We start from the raw sequence: 24,206 nt of genomic DNA, 5'->3' as shown, positions 1-24,206 counted from the left end.
GGTTGCATCAGCCGAGCACTGGGGACAGAGGACATTCACTCTAGACAAGTGATGATTTTAAAAATGCAATGAGAGGGAGTTTCCTGGCCCATTTACGGCCAATGAGAATCTGGAAAGCCGATCTTTCTCTGTTTGCGTTTCCTCCTCATCTGTATAGACCTGAAAAGCGCAGGGTTGTACTTGATGCTCAGTGGAGGCTGAGAAAATAGGGAGTGGGAGGAAAGGGGGGAGAGGAGGAGAGAGGGGATTGAAATAGACATTCAGGCAAACCTTCCTTATTCAAAACTTCAGCTAACCAAGGCCCTCAGTGAATTTCACATACCTCCTGGCTACTATAGTTCACATTATAAACTCTTCCAATTACCTGAAATCTCACTTAACTTAAATTTCAGCACACCCCCTGGGGCACTCAACTAATCAAAGTTTGCCTGTCGAAAGTAATGCTGGAGAGGGGGAAACTTGATGGTAAGTCTGAGAAAGATAGATCATTAAAAAAAAACAAAAAAAAACAAAAAAAAACCAGTCATTGTAGAGAATGGCATTCGAATCATGAAGCGACCAGCTGGAAATTGCTGGAATGTTATCTGTAAATGAGAGGTGAACACAGATGTGGCAGAGGGGCTGTAGTGGGTGGGGCGTAGACCTATGCAGGAGAGGCTGCTACCCAAGGCCCAAGGAAGTTAGCATCCAGGATGGCGTCAGCAGAGTGAATGTCAGTGTGTGGCCTGCCCCACCTGGCATCTTACTCTACAAATCCCAAACTCACATCTTGGCGGAATTAAATATACACATGTCTCCAGGGGACGGTCCCGAGTGCCTCTCTGGGGTTGGTGAATCTGCAGGATTTCTGAGAATGAAAGTGCTGAGAGATGGCTGTTTGGTGTGGTGGTTCAGACTCCACTCGGGACACCCACATCCCATGCTGGAGTGCTCGGGTTTGAGGCCTGGCTTTACTCCCCATTCCCACTTCCTGCTAATGCACACTGTAAGAGGTGATGGCTCAAGAAATTGGATTCCTGCCACCTACGTAAGCGATTTGGATTGAGTTCCTAGTTCTGGCCCTAGCCTAGCCCTGACTGTTACAGGCATTTAGGGAATGAACCAGAGGGTTGAAGTGCAATCTCTCCCTCTCTCTCTCTCTCTCACTCACTCTCTCTCTCTCTCAAATAAAAAAAAAAGGAGCTGAAGGAGTCAGGGAGGTGGGTTATGATATGATATTGAAGGGCTCTTATTTGCCAATTCCCTGAATGCCAGAGAATTTTTTTTAAATGAAGAGTGGCAGGGCATGACTGATGTTTTCCAAAGGAATCTGTCCCTGCGAGAGAAGTTGCTGTGATGATCAAAGAGCCCAGTAGGGGTTCCAGCAATGGGGGGGCCACTTATTTGAGGCTGGGGAAGCTGTGTCGGCTGCTGAATGCTGTCTACCTGGGACTGCATGGGGGTTGGGAAGGGAGGAGTTACTGGGTAGGGATGGAGGGCAGGGAAGGCGGAGGCAGAAGTGGGAGACCGGGGAGGAAGCACCTCTGAGGTGGAAAGTTTCTGGTGAACTCTCCTCCCAGGTGTGTTTATCCCACACGTGAGCAGCCCTCGTGGACCAGCAGGCGTGTCCTTGTCGTGGCTAATGAGAGCTAGCCTGATGCCATCAGTAAGGACCCCCGAGGAGCAGGTCACTTGGCAGAGAGGGGCTCCTCGGACACCCCAGCCACCTTCCCGTCTCCGCGGCTGTCATCTGGCCGTAAAGCCATCCGACAGTAATGAGTATGTCAGGCGGTCCCATCATCATGGTGATCTCCTGGCTGTGATTCTGACTTGGTGTCTGGTCGGTCACAGTACAGGGGTTCATCCAAGGCTCGCCATGGCAAGCACTGTGGGGCCAGCGTCTTAAGAGGAGGAGCCCAGGCTGCCTCCATGGTGTTTGTACCGGGGTGTGTGTTAATACCGATGCATGAATTAGGAGCTCGGCTTTACACACATAGTTGAAATGCAATTCAAGGGAAATCTATTTCTGGGAGAGTGATAAAGCTCATGATATCTGGTCTCCTTGCCAGCAATTGGGCATAGTTTATGGAGTTTATTCCATCCAGGCCTCACTGATGGCGCAGCATGCCTGCTGTGTGGCTCTTTGCTTTCTCCAGGGAGCAGGGAAAACACCTGCTCCCTGGAGAGGCCCTGAAATCTCCCCGTGAGTGTTCCTGCAACCCCTGGTGCACTGTCCGTGTGTTCCTATGTATGACCAATAGAGGCTCGGAGGTTAGCAAAAATAGATGGGTTTATTAGTAAATGGCCACTGTTTTCTTCCGCCTAAGGGGAACCTTGCAAGTATGAGAAATGAACTCTAGAGAGTGGACCCTCTCCGTGTTGGTGAACTTGGGTGGCTTTCTCACTCCCCAGCATTCACTTCTTTCTCATTAGCATCTGAACTTGGAGGGTGTTACTTTCTGGTGTAGTCTGCACAGCAAGATTTTTAACAGGTGCCCTGTCCTCTGCCAGGCAAGGATGGTACACGATCTGCTGTAGGCCAGTGGGAGACACTCTGTAGCGGGAGACCAGATGCTGAAACTACCAAGTTCAGTCCCCCTGCTGGGTAACCCCTGCCCAGACCTTTCCTTCAGTGGGACCTGGTGGTTGGTGGCTCCGGGTTCCTGCCTCCGGCATCTGAAGTTGCTTTGCTCCTCGTCTGGCCTCAGTTCAGCTCTCTTTCCTCTTGCCAAGTCTGGCCACCTCGCTGCACATTCCTATGTTAGAATGCCAGTTACTGTAGCTTACAAGGAGAGGATTTAAACTGATCCCTTCCTGTCTTGTGATAAAGACTGAATTGGCCTCTGGGCACTCCCGGGTCCTCCTCTCTACCTGCTCTTTCAGAAGGAGACCATGTAGATTAAATACAGTGTTTCAGATGGAACGCTGCGGTACACTTTGCAACATAGTATTCAACACTAACCAGTGGTGGCCACTGCTACTGTTGGAATCAAAGGTCTTCTTATTACTGTAACAGTACCTGGCACATGGTAAGCATTCGAAACTATAGTAATTTCTTTTCTGAATACAAAAATGAGTCCATGGTCCCCCCAGGTCAGGAGAGAGCAAACATCCATGGTTCCTACTCTACAGGTGAATTTTTCCAGAAGGGTTAGACTGTGGCTGAAGGAGAGCTCACGCCCAAGCATCCCTCGGCCCCACCTGAGCCACCAGAAAGTGGGGTATTTATTTCCGCATTTTGCCAGGCTCTGCTCAGCTCTTTGGAGTGTGTTTGGGCAGCCCTGTGACACACTCGCCCACTGTTGCCATTCTGATGCCAGCTGCAGTGGCTGAGGCTAAGTCTAAGCATGTGTCTGGTTGCCAGGGCAGCATCCATTCTGACAAGGTTGTGTTAGACAAGGTGAGAATGGACCACAGCAGGACACGCAAAGCTAGGGTGTTCCTTGTGGGTGTGGCTGATTAGATCAAACCGCAAGGTGCACTGGCGAGTGTGAGCCGTGTGCTCAGTGGCTTGCTCCTCTCCCAGCTAGCCAGGCAGCACACTCACCCTCGGCTGCACAGTTTAATGCAATCCACGCCTCGGGCTGTCGGGATCCAAGCTTCCTCCTAAGTGTGTCTTTGAATGAAACTCCCCTATTCAGAGACCCTCAAGGCTGCTGATTGCTGGGAGAATTAAACTCCTCTGGCCCCACTGTCAGGCCCTCCCTGACCTGGCCCGTCCTGTTCCCTGTGCATCTCCTGCAGCTTCCTTTCCCACACTCCCCGCTGCCAGCCCGGAGTGGCAGCCACTGTTCTGTCCGTGTCTTCCGGCGGGCATCATACCTCTGCTCTTAGCCATTTTTCCTTCAGGAGTATCGTTTGCCTGGTCACTGCTGCTTGTCACAACGCCCTCTGTCCCGTAAAACATGAGTCCCCCTGCCTGGTCTTCAGGATCCATTCCACCTGTCACAGCTTCCTCCAGCTCTGAACACCCCTGGGCTGAATTATGGGAGAAGTTGCAGCTGTGGTGATCAGCATGCCCATAGCACTTTCTGTTCTAAATACCTTGTGGAGACTAACTTATCCCTTCCACGCCAGCTCTAGGAAAGCACTCTCCTTATCCCCCATGTGACAGAGGGGGAAATCAAGGCACAGAGAGGCTAGGAAATTGATCGCGTAGCTAGTGAGTGGCAAAGACAAGATTTGAGCTCAAGAATTCAGGCTGCTTTGACTGCGCTCTCAACCAATTTGCTTTGCCATCTGTCCCAGGAGTGCTGTTTGTGTGTCTGTCATAGCATTCAGAACAGGGGGGTTGGTAACCATTGGTGGTAGTGAGGCTACCTATTCCTGTCTATTGTGATCATCCATTTATTATCAGCATAATTATAACAGGTGTCTCAGACACCGTTCTAAGTATATGGACATTTCCCTCCTCACTGACTGTGAATCTGCATTAATTTGAATGCATAGCAAGAGCACTGAACTTGGGTGAGAAGAATGCGGAGTTGAGGTTCTGGCTTGGGATCCTCTTATCCAGCCTTGAATCAGCCACTTCACCCTTCTGGAATGAGGGAGCTTAGCTGGATGCTTCCTGGGGCCTTTCCTAGCTGTGACCTGGGGGTGTGGCATCAGACCTGTGCCTCCTGAAGAAGCCGTACTGAGATAACGTGCAATGCTTCTCGCTCATTGTGCGTGCGAGTTACAGACTTTCACGTGTTGCTCAACAATGAGGATGTGCCGAGAAATGCGTCACTAGGCAGTCTAATTGTGTGAACATCAGAGCAGGTGTATGTACAAGCTAAGATGGCTACAGTGTCACCAGGCAGTGCAGTCTGATGCGACCACTGTTAAATATGCAGTCAGTCATTGACCAAAATGTCATGTGGGGCTTGTGCTGTGATGCTGTGACATACCGGGTAAAGCCGCTGCCTGCAGTGCCGGCATCCCATATAGGCACCAGTTCGAGTCCTGGCTGCTCCACTTTCAATCCAGCTCTTTATTATGGCCTGGGAAAGCAGTAGAAGATGGCCCAAGTCCTTGGGCCCCTGAACCCTTGTGGGAGACCCGGAAGAAGCTCCTGGCTCCTGGCTTCAGATCAGTGCAGCTCTGGCCATTGCGGCCATCTGGGGAGTGAACCATCGGATGGAAGACCTCCCTCTCTCTCTCTCCCACTCCTTCTCTCTCTGCCTCTCCTTCTCTCTGTGTAACTCTAACTTCCAAATAAATAAATCTTTAAAAAAAGAAAGAAAATAGAGGAAGGGACCATTGTAGGTAGTCTCTAGTTGCAAAAGACAAGGAAGTAGATTTTTCCCTTCAGCTTTTACAGGGAATGTAGTATGGCCCACATTTTTTAAAGCCAATAATAAAATATTAAACTCAAAGTAATGATTAATACTTTGGAAGGAAGTAAAACCAGATAAGGAAAGTGAGAGTCAGGGTGTTGGCAGACAGGGATGAGCATCCTGGGAAGGAAATGTTACAGCAGAGATTGGGATGAAGCCAGGGATGTACCAAGCAGCACAGAGGGAGCGGCAGTGAAAAGGCCCTGAGGTAGGACTCCAGTGTTTTCCTTTGAATCATAGAGTTACTTGTATATTGTTGGAAATACTGGTTTATCCGAGACAGGTAACATGTTGAATTGCTAATATTATTATTCTTGTTTGGTGCCAATCTAGAATAGGAAAAAGAACGAGGAGTAGGCAGTGGAGGGTTCTGTCTGAGCTGACAGCTGTTAGGAAGGTGACCCCTGGAAGACACTTCACCTCTCTGACACTCAGCTGTTTTGTCCCATAAAACAGATAGATGGTGCTCACCCCTCTTGGTGTAGCGTGTTGACTAACAGATGAGAGACAGTCTGTGAAAGGGTTTGTGAACTTTAGATGCTATAGAAGTGATGTGTTTAATTTTGCAAAAGTGCTTACGAAGCCTTTACCCTAGCACACTTTATTTGAAGCACTCAGTAACCTCAGTGAGCAGGTATTTTTAAAAAGACTTACTTGTTTGTTTGAAAGGCAAATGACAGGAAGAGAGGGAGGGAGGGAGCAATGGAGGGAGGGAGATATCTTCCACCCACTGGAACAATCTGCAATGGCTAGGGCTGGGCTAGGCTGAAGCCAGGAGTCAAGAACTCCAGCCACACTCACACATAGCAGCAGGGGTGTAAGTCCTTGGGCCATCCGCGGCCTCTGTAGGCGTATTAGCGGGGTACTGGATTAGAAGCATAGCAGCCAGGCTTCGAACCTGTGCTCCCATATGCGATGCTGATATGACAGCCTAACTCACAAGGCAGCACAGGCCTGGCCTAGTGTAAGGCATTATTCAAAGTTGCCTCCATCCCAAACACCTGGCTAATTATCGCTTACAGAATGGCCTTAGGCTGGCACTGTGGTGTAGGGGGTAAAGCCACTGCCTGCAGTGCCAGCATCCAGTATCAGCAACGATTTGAGTCCTGGCTGTCCCACCTCTGATCCATCCCCCCGCTATGGCCTGGGAAAGCAGAGAAGGATGGCCCAAGTGCTTGGGCCCCTGCACCCACATGGGAGACCAGGAAGAAGCTCCTGGTTCCTGGCTTTGGATCGACCCAGCTCTAGCTGTTGTGGCCATTTGGGGAGTAAACCAGGGAATGGAAGACCTATCTCTATCTCTATCTCTATCTCTATCTCTATCTCTATCTCTATCTCTATCTCTGCCTTTCAACTAAATAAATCCTTAAAAAAAAAAGAGCGGCCTTGATTCAGATGCCTTTGATGCTCCTCGTCCTTAAAAACTCATGCAGCATCTTCTCAGCAACTCCCCCCCCCCCCGCGCTGTCCCAGCCCAGCCGCCACCCGAGCCTCTCTTGGGACCTTTCCTTGAATGTTTGTTGAGTGAATGAACACATATTCAGGGTGAGAGAATAGTAATTTAAAAACTTTTAAAATAGCAGCCTACAACAAGGATGAGCAACTAGGAGCACACATGTGTGTTTATTCCTACACACGTGTTCAGAAAAGAAACTTCTCAGAAAACAATACTCACCCTCCTGCCTGGGACATGTGCTAACAGTTTTTGCTCTATTCTGTATTTTTTTAAAAGAAAATGAAGATTGCAAACTGAATTGATTTTTCCCCTAGAAACCTTTTTTTTTAACTATACAAACTTCATGTGCTTTATAAATACAACTTTAGGAACATAGTGATTCTTCCCACCCTACCTGCCTCCCCACCCACACTCCCACTCTTCTTCCTCATCCCTCTCCTATTTTCATTCTTATTTTTTACTAAGATCTATTTTCATTTTTTTAAAAAAGATTTATTTATTTACTTGAAAGTCAGAGTTACACAGAGAGAGAAAGAGCGGCAGAGAGAGGGAGGTTTTCCATCTACTGGTTCACTCCCTAGATGGCTGCATTGGCTGGAGCTGCGCCGATCCAAAGCCAGGAGCCAGGAGCTTCTTCCGGGTCTCCCACAAGAGTTCAGGGGCCCAAGGACTTGGGCAATCTTCCACTGCTTTCCCAGGCCATAGCCGAGAGCTGGATTAGAAGTGGAGCAGCCTATTCTCGAACTGGCGCCCATATGGGATGCCAGCACTGTAGGTGGCGGCTTTACCCGCAACGCCACAGTGCCGGCCCCTAAGATCTATTTTCAGTTAACTTTATACACATAAGATTAACTCTATACTAAATATTTAACAAATAGTATTAAAAAAAAAAATAAAACAGTTAAGGCCGGTGCTGCGGCTGCCTGGGCTAATCCTCCACCTGTGGTGCCGGCACTCTGGGTTCTAGTCCCGGTTGGGGTGCTGGTTCTGTTCCTGTTGCCCCTCTTCCAGTCCAGCTCTCTGCTGTGGCCCGGGAGTGCAGTGGAGGATGGCCCAAGTGCTTGGGCCCTGCACCTGCATGGGAGACCAAGAGGAAGCACCTGGCTCCTGGCTTTGGATCGGCACAGTGCTGGCCGTAGTGGCCATTTGGGGGAGTGAACCAATGGAAGGAAGACCTTTCTCTCTCTCTCTCTCTAACTCCACCTGTCAAAAAACAAAACAAAACAAAACAAAACAAAAACAATAGAAAACGGTCAAGGCAAAGGCTGTTTAAAGTCATCACTCTCAAGATGTTAATTTCACTTCTGTAGAGTGACAACTGCTCTATTAGTTGTCACAGATCAGGGAGAACATAGGACATTTGTGTTTTTGGGACTGGCTTATTTCATGAAGTATAATGTTTTCCAGTTCATCCATTTGGTTGCAAACAACAGGATTTTGTTCTTGATGTAGGTACCAATAGCTATAAACTGTTCTCTTATCACTGCTTTTACTGTATCCCATGAGTTTTGATATGTTGCATTGTCATCTTCATTTGTTTCCAGAAATTTTTTGATTTCTCTTTTGATTTGGTCAGTGACCCACTGTTCATTCAGCAGCATGTTTTTTAGTCTCCATGTGTTTGTGTATGCTCTAGGGATTCCTGGGTTGTTGATTTCCAGCTTCATTGCACAGTGGTCAGAGAAGAAGCATGGTATGATTTTGATTTTTTTTTTTTTTTTTTGTATTTGCCAAGACTTGCTTTATGGCCTAGCATATGGTCTATCCTAGAGAAAGTCCATGCACTCACTGGTCAGAAGAATGTGTATTCTACAGGATGTAGGATAAAAAGTTCTGTAGATATCCATTAGGTGCACTTGGTCTATAGTGTCAGTTAACTCTGTTTCCTTGCTGATTTTCTGTCTGGTTGATCTGTCCATTGCTGAAAGTTGGGTATTGAAGTCTCCATTACTGTTGTATTAGAGTCTATGTCTCCCTTTAGATCCATTAACATTTCTTTTGAATAGCCAGGTGCCCTTTAATTAGGTGTATACATGTTTACAATAGTCACATTTTCTTGTTGAAGTCATCCCTTAGCCATTACATAGTGCCCTTCTTTGTCTCTTTTAACAGTTTTTGTGCTAAAGTCTATTTTGTCTGTTACTAAGATGGCTACACCAGCTCTTTTTTTGGTTTCTGTTAGCATAGAATGACTTTTTCCATCCTTTCATTTTCAGTCTGAGTGTATATTTGTTGGTGAGATGTGTTTCTTATAGGAGTTAATTGATAGGTCTTGTTTTTTAATCCATTCAGCCTGTCTGCATCTTTTAACTGGAGAGTTGATACATTCAAGGTGACTATTAATAGGTAGTAACTTGGCCCTGCCATTTTTCTGTGAATATTTCTGTTGTTTATTTTGGATTTCCTTTGTACTTTTACTGGGAGATTTTTTGCTTTCACCTTTCATAGTGATGATCATGTTTCTGTGTTTCTGTGTGTAGCACATCCTTAAGCATCTTTTGTAAGACTGGACTAGTCACTAGTGGTGACAAATTCTTTCAATTTCTGTTTGTTAATGGAAGGGCTTTATTTTATCTTCATTCATAAATGAGAATTTTGCAGGGCCCAGTATTCTGGATTAACAGTTTTTTTTCTCTTAAAACTTGAAATATATCCTGCCATTCTCTCCTATCCTGTAGGGTTTCTGATGAGAAGTTAGCTGCAAATCTAATTGGAGATCCTCTGAAAGTAATCTGGTGTCTCTCTTGTGCACATTTTAAATCTTTTCTTTATGTTTTACTGTGAGAGTTTGACTACAATGTGTCATGGCAAGGATCTTTTCTGATCATGTCTATTGGGAGTTCTGTGTGTTTCCTGTACTCATATGTCCCTTTCTTACTCCAAACTGGGGAAGTTTTCTGTAATTATTTCATTGAAAAGGCCCTCTAATCCATTCTCATTCCATGCCTTCAGGAACTCCTAAGATCCATGTGTTGGGTTGTTTGATAGTATCCCATAAATCTCTAACACTGTTTTTACTTTTTCTAATTTCTTTCTCTCTCTCTCTCTCTTTTTTTTTTTTTTTTGTTCTTACTGTAAAATTTCCAGAGATTTGTCTTCTAACTCGGATATTCTTTCTTCTGCCTCACTGAGTCTGTTAAGGCTTTGATCTATTGAATTCTTCATTTCCAACATTTCATTTTGATTTCTCTTTAAAATCTTAATGTCATGGGAAAAAATTTTCATTCTTGTCATGTATGGATCAATTTTTCATTCTTGTTACTTATATGATCAATTTTTTTGAATTCCATTTCTGGCATTTCCCCAGTCTGCTCATCTTCACATTCTAGTATTGAAGTGTTGTTGTGTTCCTTTGGGGGCATCATGTTGTCTTCCTTATTCTTGTTTCTTGAATTTCTGTGTTTATTTTATGCATTTGTGGAAATACTTGTTGGATTTTTTCTCCTATGATGGCTTTTATCTTTGCACTATGCCCCTGTGGCTTAGTGGAGTGTCTGCTCTTTCAGTGAATACCCAGAGGTATGTGCTGGGTGTGGCCTGGGAGCTCTGTTCAGTGCTGCAGGGTGAGGGGAGTGTCCACGTTGAGCACACAGTAAATTCCCTCTCTCTCTCTCTCTCTCTCTCTCTCTCTCTCTCTCTCTATCTCTCTATCAGGGGGGAGAGTTTGATCAGCTCTGTTGGTATAGTCTCATGCGTACCTCCTCTCTTCCAAGGAGACCAATGCCTGGTTGCTAGCCCCAGTGGGTGCAATATTCATTCAGGCTGCCACAAGAACCATGCAAAGGATCTGTGCAGTCCTCAATGTGAGCATGGATCCTGCAGCAATGACTCTCATCAGGCAATCAGGGAGCCCTGAGTACGTAGAGCTGCCCACAGTGACTGCTCGGAGACTCAGCCACACCTTGCACCCTCCCATGCAGCCACAGTGTTTTCACAGTCCATCCTAGCACACAAGGCTCCCACAGCCATGAGTCCTCAGCCCCCTGTCAATGCTCCCAGCCACATGCAGGTGTCTCCTCTTAGCTGGTTGCTGGGCGCACAACACAAGCTGGTGCAGCTGTTACATATGTCCAAAATGGTGTCTGTCCTTTCTCAGTTAGTTACAGGAAACTAGTGCTGGGTGGTTGGGCAGAGAGAAATTGCCCCCCTCTTTTTTCCTCTAGGTTGGCAGGTGCATTGTCCCCCCCACCCCAGGGCTCCAAGCCAGGCTCACTCCAGGCTCTTCCCACAGCTTTATCGCCTACTAGCCCAGCCAGTGGCTTGGGCTGCTGCAGTTGGGTGTCACTTCGCTCCAAAGCTGGTGTTGAGGCTCTGGGTTGCTGGGGTCCTGAGTTGTGTGCATCCACACCCTCCACGTAGATCCACAGTGTCCCTCTAATTTGGGTGGAGTTTCTTCTGCAGTTCTCTCCCTAACTGTTCCCTGATATGGCACCCTCTCCACTTTTTTATTTTTAACCTGAACTAGAGCTGTAAGCTACCTCCCAGTTCCACCATCCTGGAGTGACTGAATTGATTTCAATACCCAGGCTCAGATGTCACAGCCCCCAATTTCTTCAGCATGTGCATGGATTCTCACAGTCTGCAGGCTCAGTACTACGAACAACTCCCCATCAGCTTAGGTCACCAATGAGACAGGGAATCTTCCAGCTCCCAGAGCCTTCAGGCGTTCAGGTGCCAGGAGGTAGCGTGTTGTTATCTGGATTTTCCCTTCTCAGATTTGGCTGGGCCATGTATCCCTGTAAGGGACCCATGCTTGGCCCAGTGCCCAACACATAGGAAGCACCCAGAAGATTTTTGTTGAATGAGTGATTGAGGGCAACTACAGTGTATAGAAAACTCCAATTATGGGGCCGGATCCTTGGCAGAGTAGGTTAATCTTCTGCCTGTGGCGCCGGCATGCCACAGGAGCACTGGTTCTAGTCCCGGCTGCCCCTCTTCCCATCCAGTCTCTGCTATGGCCTGGGAAAGCAGTAGAAGATGGCCCAAGTGCTTGGACCCCTGCACCCCCATGGGAGACCCAGAGGAAGCTCCTGGCTCCTGACTTTGGATTGGCTCTGCTCTGGCTGTTGAGGCCATTTGGGGAGTGAACCAGTGGAAGGAAGACCTTTCTCTCTGTTTCTCCCTCTCACTGTTTGTAACTCTGCCTCTCAAATAAATAAACACAATCTTAAAAAAAAAAAAAAACAAAACTCCTATTATGATCAAAGCACTTTTGAGCAAGTAGCCGTCTAGATCTTTTGTGAGGCCGGTTAGTTTTAGCCTGTTTCTTCTAAGGGGGTGGAGATGCCATTGTTGCCCGCTAGGCTTTCTCACACCGAATGGAGTGGAGTGGGGATAGTGCTTACAGAGCCTTTCAGTTCCTTCCATCTTCCTTCTGGCCTGGCGTCTGAGTTAGGATGGGGAGGATGCCTCAGAGCGAGCAGCAGGGACCAGTAAACCTTTACGGCCCATTTGTTCTAGGGCCACAGAAGGACCAGATTCAGACGTCCCCTTTCTTACCATTCTTGTGCTGGGGATACCAACCAGAGGCAGCGGCCAGCTCTGACTCTTCCGATCGTCTCTTCTGCCTCCCCTTCACACTGGATGCTTGCTTCCTCGGGGGTTGGGGTTCCACGGGCTCGGCTGTATAAAGAGATGGGTCCCAGTGCCGCCTCGACCAACCCCCAGGCCAGTCCCTTCTCTTTTAGCATCTGTACTGTGTGCTAAGAATGCAGGTGCCTGAAACAGGTAGCAGGTCTGGCTGGGGCCCAGGAATCTGCCTCCATACTACCATGCAAAGTTGGGGGTGGGGCAGGACCACAGGGAACGTGTCCCATTGGCTGCACTTGAAGCTGTTTCATTAATGGGGCTTCAGCCAAAAGTTTCTTTTCTGGTGATAAAAAAGAAATAACATGGAATAAAATTTTTGAAAATCAATGTGTTGCCCCATAACAAAAGAAAGTCCAGCAATAAACTTTTTTTAAAAAAATATTATTTATTTAAAAGGCAGTGATACAGAGAGCAGAAACAGAGAGAGAGAGGTCTTCCATCCACTGGTTCACTCCCCAGATGGCCACAATGGCCAGAACTGAGCTGACCTGAAGCCAGGAACCAGGAGCTTCCTCCAGGTCTCCCACACCAGATCAGGGACCCAAGGACTTGGGCCATCTTCCACTGCTTTCCCAGGCCACAGCAGAGAGCTGGATGGGAAGTGGAGCAGCTGGCACTTGAACCTGCGCCCATATCAGAGGCTGGCGCTGCAGGCCATGGTTTTAACCCACTGTACCCCAGCGCCAGCCCCAGCAATGACCTTTGAAAGGTGACTCTTTTCTTGGAGTGCCTTTCTTGTCTACAGAATGCAGTTGTTTTCCTAGATTTTGATGGCGTTCATAGTTGTTCTGTTTCCCACACCCTCATCACAGCTCCTCAAACTCTCGGCCACTGGAGCTCAGCGGAGGCTTCTGTGCCTGTTTTCTCGCGGGTTCCTGCAATCTGGGAGCGGGGGAGGTCAGCCAGTGCTCTTTACCGCTCTGCAGCCCATTCTGACCAGCATCTGAGGGAAATGGCTTCTCTCTTGGCCCCTAACGGATCCATTCAGGATCAGGGAACTCGAATTTCCACCAGCAGGTGGTGGCCCGTACCTCCCATTCAACAGACTCACCCTCCTGCTCACGTCTAAGCTGACCTGCTGTACTTGACGGCATCTCCATGCGATGGCAACATCCCCACAAAGTCAAGGACCTTGGGCATCTTTGGTGTCTCGGGTTTGAATCTGATAAACTGAAGGGACAAAGGTGGCTGTCTTTATGCCCTGGGTCCCCATAGCATTGCCAACCAGGCCCTGCTGACTACAGGGACAGCACGGCAGAAGGCAGGGCAGATCTGTTAAATTGTGTGTAAATGGTATTTTTTTCCTGTGAAATCTCAATACTTCCCTGAGGACATTGCAGTTTAGGTTTTTAGCTACTCTCCTCTGATAGTTACTTGTCGGGGAATTTACTCTTGAGAAATCACTGTGGCAACAGAACCGCTTTGCCTCCACGAAGACGATGTCAAAGTCTCAAAATCCAGGACATTTGAAGGCAGGATTCCAACCTCATTACTGCAAGGAATAAAATTCGTCCAAGGTGGAAGTGTCCTCTCTCAGAGCTCAGATCCGCCTCAGAACCGCTTTTCTTTCCCCTTTGTTTTTGAAGCTAAGCAATTACTTTTTTTTTCCCAAGGAAAAAAAAAATGTGCTAATGCACAAAACTCTTTTTTTTCCCTTTCATTTATTTGAAATTGAACTTAACAAAGTCAGTTCCAAGCAAGCACTATATATGAGTAATGCTTTTTGTCCATAAAAGAGCATTGACTCGAATGGTATGGGAGTGCTGATTCTCTCTGCTTTGTGTGAGCGTCCATGATGACAAAGTGCTCATGTCACAGTGTATAATGAAACTATAAATTGTTTTCATGAATGCTCTGAATTTGGGCTTTTACGGGGCAAATTCAAAAGGTATTTAGTGCCACATTTCACATATGTGAATTACAACAGTCGGCGCAGTATAGCCTATGAAAGTAGAAAGTTCTAGTTGGGCGCCCACTGGCCGATGGGGTGGGTGGGTGATTGTCAGTTTCTGGGACTGGGTTTAAGGAGGAAATCCCGTGACTCCGAGGCAGGTGTTCCAGCCAGGTACCCCAACTGTTTTGGCAGAATTTGAAATGTGGCTAAAACACGTGACTCCTTAAGGTGGTCTCGGGGTGGTGGGTGCTTCCATTTGAATCATAGAAGAGGTTGTACATATTACAGCCAATCTAGTGGACACATCTGCAAGTGAAAAATGCTTTGTGGATCACGTGGGTATAAATCTATTGCATAGATTTATGGTTCAATTAAATTATTTGTAATAACATTTTGAGTATTTTTATGGATTAATTCTAGAAAATACAGAAAAACATAAAGACAAATAAAATAACAACAAGGGCAAATAATTTTACTAATGAGATCATAGTTAGCAGCAACATTATAAAGTTTTAATTAAATGTCTATCACTTTGTAAGAGTTTAATAAAATTTACATATTCTTGTCTGTTTTTATACACATACAGATGCACAAAAGAGTACTTCAAATATTCATGGAAAACTAGAATTAAATGTATGAGTTTATTCTAGTGTAAGAAAAAATTTTAAACTCATAGATAGCTTTTTCATTATATGCATAATACATATAAAATTATTTTGCACTAAAATTGTTTGGCATCACAATAAGCTCCAAGTTAAAGTTTTTTGAAAAAGATTTATTTTATTTATTTGAAAGGCAGAGTTACAAAAAGAGGTAGAGACAGAACAGAGAGAGACAGAGAGAGAGAGAGAGATCTTCTCCCCAGATGACTACAACAGCTGGAACTGAGCTGATCATAAACCAGGAGACAAGAGCCAGGAGCCAGGAGCTTCTTCCAGGCCTCCCATGGGCGGGTGCAGGGTCCCAAGGACTTGGGCCATCTTCTACTGCTTTCCCAGGCCATAGCCGAGAGCTGGCTTGGAAGAGGAGCAGCCGGGACTACAACTGGCACCCATATAGGATGCCAGCACTACAGACGGCGGCTTTATCTGCTATGCCACAGTGCTGGCCCCTGATATATTTCCTTTTAAAACAAAATTGAGGGCTCAGTCATCTCTTTACCCATCAATGTACTTTTTTTAAAAAAAATCTGCTTTTTAATTTATTTTCCAATTAAATTATTTTATCTGCCCCCATTTGTGCATGTTTGTGAACCTCAAGGTTCTGGGTCTTTTGAGAGGAGACCAAACGTTGGGTGCTGTCCCTGGGTGTAAGCTCTGCCCAAGTGACCAGGGCAGGTGTTCGGTGCAGTGTGTGTTCCGTGGAGGCCTGTCACTCGCATCTGTCTGCTCCACAGTACCTGGTGTGTAAAAGGAAGCTGGAGAGTAAGAAGGAAGCACTCCTGATCCTTTCTAAGGAGCTGGACAGCTGCCAGCAGGAACGGGACCAGTACAAACTCATGGCCAACCAGCTTCGGGAGCGCCACCAGTCGCTGAAGAAAAAGTACCGAGAACTGATCGTAAGTATGACGTCATACCACTTCCTTGTCCCCCCAGTTAAGAGAGAAAGAGGGGACCTTCACGAACTGTTTCTTCAAAAAATGGTTAAATGCAAGCGGTTCAAAGGGGACAAATTCAGAAGTCAAAGTCACCACCCTCATGGCCTGCCAATCCTGCCTCGCTGGCTAGTCCGTGTGCACAGTTCTGGGCTGCCTGCTCTGGGGCTGGCGAGCTGTGCACCAGTGACTGAGCCCAGTACACTCATTCACGTGGAGTTTCGTTTGTCTTAAAGGGAGATTTGTATTGTATCTTACACGTGCATTAATACAGAGGCCACTGGTCCACATGTGCCTATTCATATTTAATTTTAAAAGAATTGGGATTAAATAAAAAGAAGAGACACAGCTCCTCCGTCTCACGTGGGCTCAGTTGGTGCAGGTGGCTGAGGGCCACACACCAGTCAGCATTGGTGTAGAACACGTGTGCGGAGAGTGGAGCTGCAGAACAGTTCCCTCGCTGCAGAGTTCTGGTGAGCAGCGTGCTGCAAATACTCTTCTAGAATCTGCTCTTTTCACTCCGCATTTCAATTGGGACATCTTTCCAGGCCGTATGGGTTAAATTCATTGTTTTAAATATCTACATGGTTATCCTTAATGTGAATATATCCACTTTTTTTTGTAATCTTTTCCTTCTCCTGGGCTTTTAGATTTTTCTCTAGGTTTTCACTTGGTAAGATTTTGTTTTTTAAATTTACTCAAGAGTCAGGGAGACAGAGAGAGAGAGAGAGAGAGAGAGAGAGAGAGAGAAATGGAGCTCCCATCTGCTGGTTCATTCTGCAAATTACTGGAAGTCAGTGAGGTCTCCCCTGTTGGTGGCAGGGACCCACGTACTCACCTACTGCCTCCCAGGATGCACGTTAGCAGGGAGTTGGAGTTGGAGTGGAGCTGGGACTTAAACTCAGGTACTCTGATTATCTGCTGTCAGATGACATGTTTATTAAGGATGCAAAATATATTGCAGTTGAGGATACACTGATAGTTTCAATTCTTTTGTTAAATTGATGCAATCTCTTTTTAAATGTCAACATTGTTGCAAACATTTTATAATCTATGTGGGTATTATTGAACTTCCCTGGAATAAAAATAGAAGGATTGTTCATATTAAAATCATGTTGACATAAATCAGGTATAAGATTGTACATTTATTTACTTATTCACCTGAGGTATTTATATTCCCAGATTTCACAATAGGGAGAGGAAGTGAATTCTGTTAAGGCAAAAAGTCTAATAGGAGTGGAAGTTCTCAGTTAATTTCATGTTGAGCAAATATTATTTCTGCTTCCCCCATACCACTGTGTGTGTGTGTGTGTGTGTATGTGTATATGACTGCTCCTTTGAGTCTAATTAACAGAGGAACATTATTTCAGTTTAGGATCTGATCCTATGTAATTTCCATAAATCCATGTTCTTCATAGTTTTAGAAAAACATAGGTTTGGTCCCACTTGGACTGGGAACTGATTCCCTAAGGGTATTCCCAAAATAACTCAGGTTGAGTTAATAGAATTTTTAAGTGTATTTGAGCTTAGCCCAGCATATTATTCCTTGCCTGGTGGTGGGGATGAGGACGGTCTGATTTTAGGCTATAGTTTTATCCAACTCCTTAATCTAAGTACATCTATCTTTTAAAAAAGTAAAATATGAACAGGCATTTGGTACAGCGGTTAAGACAGTGCTTGGGACACCTGTGTCTCATATTGGACCGTCTTAATTCAAGTCCAAATTCCACATCCATTCCCAGCTTCCTGCCAGTGCACACCCTGGAAGGCAGCAGCTGATGGCTCAAGTTCTCAGGTCACTACCACCTGTGTTGGAGACCTGGATCAAGCTCCTGGCTCCTGGCTTTGAGTTGGCCCAACCCTGGCTACTGCAGGTGTTTGGGGAGTGAACCAGTAGATGGAATATTTCTCAGTCTGTATCTCTCTGCCTTTCAAATAAAGTTAGTGAATTAAAATTTTAAAAAGTAAAACGTAAAATGTGTTTCTTTGCAGGATGGAGATCCATCACTACCACCTGAGAAGAGAAAGCAGGTGAGACTTGTTCCTGACCACGCGTAACTCTTGGGTTGTTGTTATTGGTGCTTTGCAACAAGCCGGGGGTCAGGGAGTCCCCAAAAGTATAGTTGGTTTTCCCAAGTCCTTCGTATTGCCAGGAGGAGTGGGTGTAGGATTCTGACTGCGAGGGTGTGAAATGACGCCTTCAGGGCTGGGGGTGGAGGCAGGTGCACCAGTTGACTGCTCCCTGTTCCTGCTGGGAAACTGAGAGCTCATGGCTATTGGCTCCCCAATGAATCCATTTTCTCATTACAGATTTTAGATACCCACCTCTAACTGAAGAAAGCCTTCTAAATGTGTGATCTGTGTCTGGACTGCCTGTTCTGTTCCGTTGAACTTCCTGTGTGTCCTGTGTTTGTACTGCAATTATTCTAGTTTTTTTTCCCTGTTTTATTCTTTTAGTATCTGCTTGGGCTGGTCTCCTTTCTCTTCTCTTTTTCAGAGGTTTCTGTTTGTTAAACTTTCCAAGTAAAACTTAGAAGCATTTTATCCAGTGTTACTTTGATCTTACACACACACACACACACACACACAAGTTCTGTATTCTGATTAGAGTTTTGTTCAATTTATAGTTTAATTCGATCCCACACACTCTTTTTATTACCCAAAGATATCTTTGTTGGGATTTTCCTTAACTCCACAGCTTTTCTACACAAAGGTTTTCTTCTAGAGGTTTTGATGGGCCCAGGGGCTGCTCTGAATGCTGTTGGTTCCCAGGTGATGGGGGGGTGCCTGCCCCTGAGCAGGGCTTCAGAACTGTGGGTGCACACGAGGACATGGGACTTGTCCTGTCTCTCTGCTGTGGTGTGGCTGATCCACTGAGTCTCCAGCTGTCCTGTTCTGGGGATGCCACTCCATACAGCCACGTGTAAAATCCTTGGGTTCATTACCTTGAGCCTTTTGGTGCTGGCAAAAGACCTGCCTGCCCCTGCCCCCAAGGCCTTCGATCCTTGGGTAACAGCTCAGGGCCGTCTGGGCTCCTGGGGCCACTCAGTGCGGCTCCCTTCCACACTCCCTTCTTGTTGGATGTGATTATTGGATAATGTTCCAGATCTGATCTCCAGTCAGGTTTTTCTGTGGAGCTAATGAATGTTTTTTGCTAAACAAAATTACATAGAAAGTCCTCATTACTGTGTCAACATGGGAATCTGTAATCTGACTTGCTAGGTGTTTTCATGGTTGTGAGTAGCCGTCTGTGCTGTGATTTTTGAGTGTGTTAGTATTCATGAAGGAGTTTTATAGTTTTAAGTGAATTCCCGTTCTGTGACTTTATAACACAAATTTACATTGACTGAGGAGAATCTGATGAATTCCAGAACAGTCTGTCAAGCTGCTGTCTTATAGTTCTAAAAATACAAGCTCAGTGTCCCCAACACTGGCACAGTAGCTCTTAATACAGCGTTCAGTTTCTGTCCCTTTAGGATTTAGTATGGTGGTGGGAATGCAGGCTCTGCAGCCCTCCTGCCTGGGTTGGAACCGCTGATTTGCTGCATGAGATGGGATATTTTGGGATGCAAGTGACAGGACGGCTGAGACACTAAAGGAAGAGGTCACCTTCTAGAACTAGGGGGTCAGAGGCAGTGCGGGCTTCAGGGGCTGTGTCCTCAGTGGCTTCAGCAAGTTGTCACGGACTTGTTCTTTCCACTGTGCCACAGTTAGCAAGGAATCCACAGGGCCACCCAGGTTAGCTTGAATTTCAGATAGATAATGAAGATGTTTTTATATATAAGCGTCTCCTGTGTGGTACTGAAATATTAATTGTTGATCTGGTTAACATGTCACTGGGCATCCTGTGTCTTATCTGACATCTCTGTTGTTGTGTCAGCTTTTTGTTTTGTTTTGTTTTTTGACAGGCAGAGTGGACAGTGAGAGAGAGAGACAGAGAGAAAGGTCTTCCTTCTGTTGGTTCACCCCCCAAATGGCCACTACGGCCAGCGCACTGCGCCGATCCGAAGCCAGGAGCCAGGTGCTTCCTCCTGGTCTCCCATGCGGGTGCAGGGCCCAAGCACTTGGGCCATCCTCCACTGCCTTCCCGGGCCACAGAAGAGAGCTGGACTGGAAGAGGAGCAACCGGGACAGAACCAGCACCCCGACCGGGACTAGAACCCAGGGTGCCGGTGCTGCAGGCAGAGGATTAGTCTAGGGAGCCGCGGCGCCGGCCTGTTGTGTCAGCGTTAACATCAGCTTCCTTTGATGGCTGGTTCCCTTCCTCAGGGGAGGCAGGAAACTCGGTCCTGAGCTAACATTCTTCGCTCAGTATGGGATTTGCCCCCTCTTCTGGTCGGATGCCCTTTGCCAGAGGAGTGCTTAGATTCATCAACTGGGATGCGAGGGGCAGGTCAGTACTGACACCTGACAGAGTGGGTGGCCTTACCAAGGCTTCCTGGGTGTCTCCGCTTTCCTGACTATAGAATGGGAACAGACATGGTGCCCACCATGCAGCACGGCTGTAAGGAGCAAGAGATGACGCCCGTGGAGCCCTTAGCAACAGTGCCAGCGCAGGGTGGGCATCCACGCTCATTTATCAGCAGCCCTGTTTTAAGCAACTGTGTATGGGCATGTTGATTCTTTCCAGTGCAGCTCTGGGCTCGCTACGAGAGACACTCAGCAAGTCCTAGCAGCTTGGGCCAAAGAGGAGGCTCCTGGCTTGTGGATCCTCGAGAGACTTGCTTGCACAGCCCCCGTGGGAGGCAGAACTGTGGCTGGCGGGGGAGCAGTGACAGCCAGCACTCAGGTGCCGCCGTGGTGCCTGTAGCTGCTGTGATCTGTGTGGGTTTGTGCCTTCTTCCTCTTCTCGGTGTGAAATATGGCTCAGACCACACTGGGGGATACTCACCCCACGGCTCTGGCCACTAGAGAAAGGCTGCTCACTGGGGCCAGCGTTGTGGGGAAGCAGACTGAGCCCCTGCTTGGGACACCCACTTCCTGTGTCAGAGCGCTGGTTCAAGTTCTTGCTGCTCTGCTTTTGATCTGGTGTCCTGCTCACGCACCTGAGAGGCAGCAGATGACGGCCCAAGCAGTTGAACCCCTGCCACCCACATGGAAGACCTAGATAAAGTTCTGGGCTCCTGGCTTGGGCCTAGCCTGGCCCTGCCTATTGTGGGTATTTGGGGAGTGAACCAGCAGATCAAAGATCTCCCTGTCACTCTGCCTTTCAAATAGATAATAATAAATAAATAACCATTCGTTAAAAAGCTGCTCCCTGGGCTCAGCGGGGAGCTCTTGTGGCCTGGGTCTGGGTCCATTTGAGGGTCATATGGGCGGAGCCAGCATCTCGTTGCTATGGGACTGCACCTGCTGTCACCATGGGACAGTCCAGTGGCACAAACATCTGCGTCCCGCGCCATCTGGAAACAGCCTGAGCACGACAAAGATGGTCACAACCAGCATTACCGAGTGCTCCCCCCACAGCGTGCCAGATGTGTGTGGGCATCACGGCGGAAGAGCTCTCTGAATCCACCATACAACTGGGCGAGGGAGCAACTGTTCTAATCGGTGCCATCTGCCCAAGGAGGAAATAGAGGCCCGGGGCGGTCAGGACGTTAGCCACAGGTGCCCCAGCCTGCACCTGCTGGTGACTGTCACGACTCAGTAAGGGCTTTGTGAACACACTGCAGGTGCCCCGTGCTGAGTTCGACAGGGAGAGAAGGTCCTGCCCAGGTCTCTGGGGTGTGGAACTTGCATGTGGTTGGGGCGGCTACCCCTTCGGTGAGCGGGACTGTCACTCTTTATACCACTTACTCCACATCAATCCTGCTCCCTCCTCTAGGCCCCCAGGTGTCTTCCTTCAGAACATCAACAAGGTGGCCACCTTAACTCCAGTAGGGATGCCATAAACAGACAATACATGAAACAACTAAAAGAAACAGATTGTCGTGTGATGATCAGTGCTAAGAAGATAGAAATAGAGCCCAAAGTGTTGGGGAGGGAATTCTGGCTTAGTGCTGAGGGAGAATATAATGATGAGTAGTAGAAGAAAAGAGCTTACTCCTTGAAAACATATCCACATTTTATTTGCAGTTGGTTGGTTTATTTAAGCATGTGATTGGCTATTGGCTAAGTGGTGTGAAGATGTGCTCCGTGTAGGGAGGCAAATGTGGCATTAAGTGTTCCGGTGTTGGTGACAACAGACCCTCCCATTTAGCTGGAAGCAGACAGCTTTGGCACATGTGTGCTGGAGTGGGGGTGGGGAGACAGGTATTTTCTGGACTGTTCCATCAGTGGGAAGTGGGTGGAAGCGCACACCCTGACCTGGTGTCTCCTCTATTACATGTCATATTTATCCTGGAGGCGAAATAGCAAGTGCCGTATTTACCCCTGCAGCTGCAAAGCACCTGCGCCTGGTGCAAGGGAAAGGCACTGGACGAGAAGCAGCTGCCACGTTAACAGACGCGACCCGGAGGTCACAAGGTGTGCAGACTGCGGGAGGAGAAGCTGCCCACAGAGCACGTTGTTGCCTGGCGGCCTTGAAACGGTGGTTTCCATGCCTTGGGAAGGAAGAAGGAGTTCCCGTGCTCTCTGCTCACCGGTCTCTCCCCCGAGAGCGCTACCTAGGATCGCTCCGTGTGTCAGCTCCATTCCTCTGGACCCGTGGTCCTTAAACTCTTGTGCATCAGGGACACCTTGGACGATTTGCTCAAAGCCGTGGGCTTTGCTCAGGAGAAAGCCTCCCCCACCCCGCAGCTGCATCCCACTCTGTGGGGTCACAGAGCCCCTGCAGCCTCGGTGGGCAGCTTGGTCTTCCCTGGGCTGCTACCTGATTGTTTTGAAGGTTTTCTTCACATGTAGATAGAAAGCAATGCCACAGCCTTAGTCTTTGTAGTGCATGTACTTTTCAGGGGCCTCACACAGACAAGGGTTCTTCCAATAGCTGGCAGGACATTGAAATTAAAAGATAAGTTCATTTTGATGCCAAAAATAGTTTTTTCATAATGCACAGTTCCATGAAATTTTTGAGTCTCAAAATTCTTTTGTACCAAAATAAACATCCTTTAATTCCATTTTCCATGAACTTTTAAAAAATTATACTTGTTTTGTGTGTGTGTGTGTGAGAGAGAGGGAGAAAATGCGGTCCCATCTACTAGTTCATTCCACAAGTGCCTACAGTGGCTAGGGCTGGGCCAGGCCAAAGCTGGGAGTTGGGTAGGTTTACCATATAGGTGGCAGGAACCCAATTACTTGGGCCATTACCACTTCTTCCCTCCAGGGTCGGCCTTAGAGGGAAGTTGGTATCAGCAGCTGAGCCAGGACTTGAATCCAGGCAATGTGGTCTGAGATGCAGGCCTCTTAACCACGAGGTCAAATGCCTGTCCTTTCCATGAACTTTCTGAAGTACCCTCTTTTATGGGGGCATACATTTACGTCATCTCCCATGTGTCTTGGGAGACAACACTGGCAGATAGGTCTTGGCAGCGTCATGGGCAGCAGTCAGCAATAAGGGCTTGGGGCCGGCGCTGTGGTGTAGCTGGTAAAGCCACCGCCTGCAGTGTTGGCATCCCATATGGGAGTCCCAGCTGCTCCACTCCCGATCCAGCTCTCTGCTATGGCCTGGGAAAGCAGTAGAAGATGGCCCAAGTCCTTCGGCCCCTGCACCCTTGTGGGAGACCTAGAAGGAGCTCCTGGCTCCTGGTTCCTGGCTTTGGATTGGCGCAGCTCCCACCATTGCGGCCATCTGGGGAGTGAACCAGCAGATGGAAGATATCTCTCTGTCTCTCTCTGCTTCTGCATAACTCTGCCTTTCAAACAAATAAATACATCTTTTTTTAAAAAAAAAAAAAAGAATAAGGGCTTGGGTTCTGATATCCAATTGCATGAATTCAAATTTAACTCTGCCACGTGCTGATCTGGGGCAAGCTGTGTCCTTTCGAGTCTCAACTTCTTCCTTTCCAAAATGGATGTGATAGGAGACCTTTTCATCACGTTCTTTTGAACTTAGGGTTGTGCTTATCATGCTCATTGGCTGGTAATTGGTGTGTCTGATGAATGCTGAATATTTAAAAATTTTCCTATGTCTTATCCAAGGTTACACACAAGCTAATAGGGCAGAATTCAGTTCCACTATCTTGTATTTTGATATTCTAGTTCAGGTTATGTTTCTCAAAATTTTTAAAAAAGAGGTATTTATTCATTTGAAAGTCAGAGTTCCAGAGAGAGGGGGAAGAGACACAGGGAGACACAGAAAGATCTTCCATCTGCCATTTCACCCACGATGACCCCGTGGATGGGCTGGGCCAGGCTGAAGATGGGCACCAGGAACTCCATCCAGGCCTCCCACTTGTGTGGCAGGGGTCCAAACTCCTGAGCCGTCATCTGCAGCTT

At 47.3% G+C, this 24,206-nt stretch overlaps 1 protein-coding gene across 2 annotated transcripts in view; it reads left to right on the top strand.

The window, feature by feature from the left end:
- Positions 1–24,206, top strand: part of CCDC149 (coiled-coil domain containing 149) — a 97,902-nt gene that overhangs the window by 18,336 nt on the left and 55,360 nt on the right. For both annotated transcript variants that reach the window (XM_008274661.4, XM_017350540.3), the window contains 2 exons: positions 15,636–15,797; positions 17,826–17,864. In XM_008274661.4, coding sequence (XP_008272883.2) covers positions 15,636–15,797; positions 17,826–17,864 — 201 coding nt within the window. Of the gene's footprint in view, positions 1–15,635; positions 15,798–17,825; positions 17,865–24,206 lie in introns of those variants that run through there.

Source organism: Oryctolagus cuniculus, chromosome 2 (assembly GCF_964237555.1).
Source record: "Oryctolagus cuniculus chromosome 2, mOryCun1.1, whole genome shotgun sequence".
NCBI lineage: Eukaryota > Metazoa > Chordata > Mammalia > Lagomorpha > Leporidae > Oryctolagus > Oryctolagus cuniculus.
This window is presented reverse-complemented; position numbering and strand designations above follow the sequence as displayed.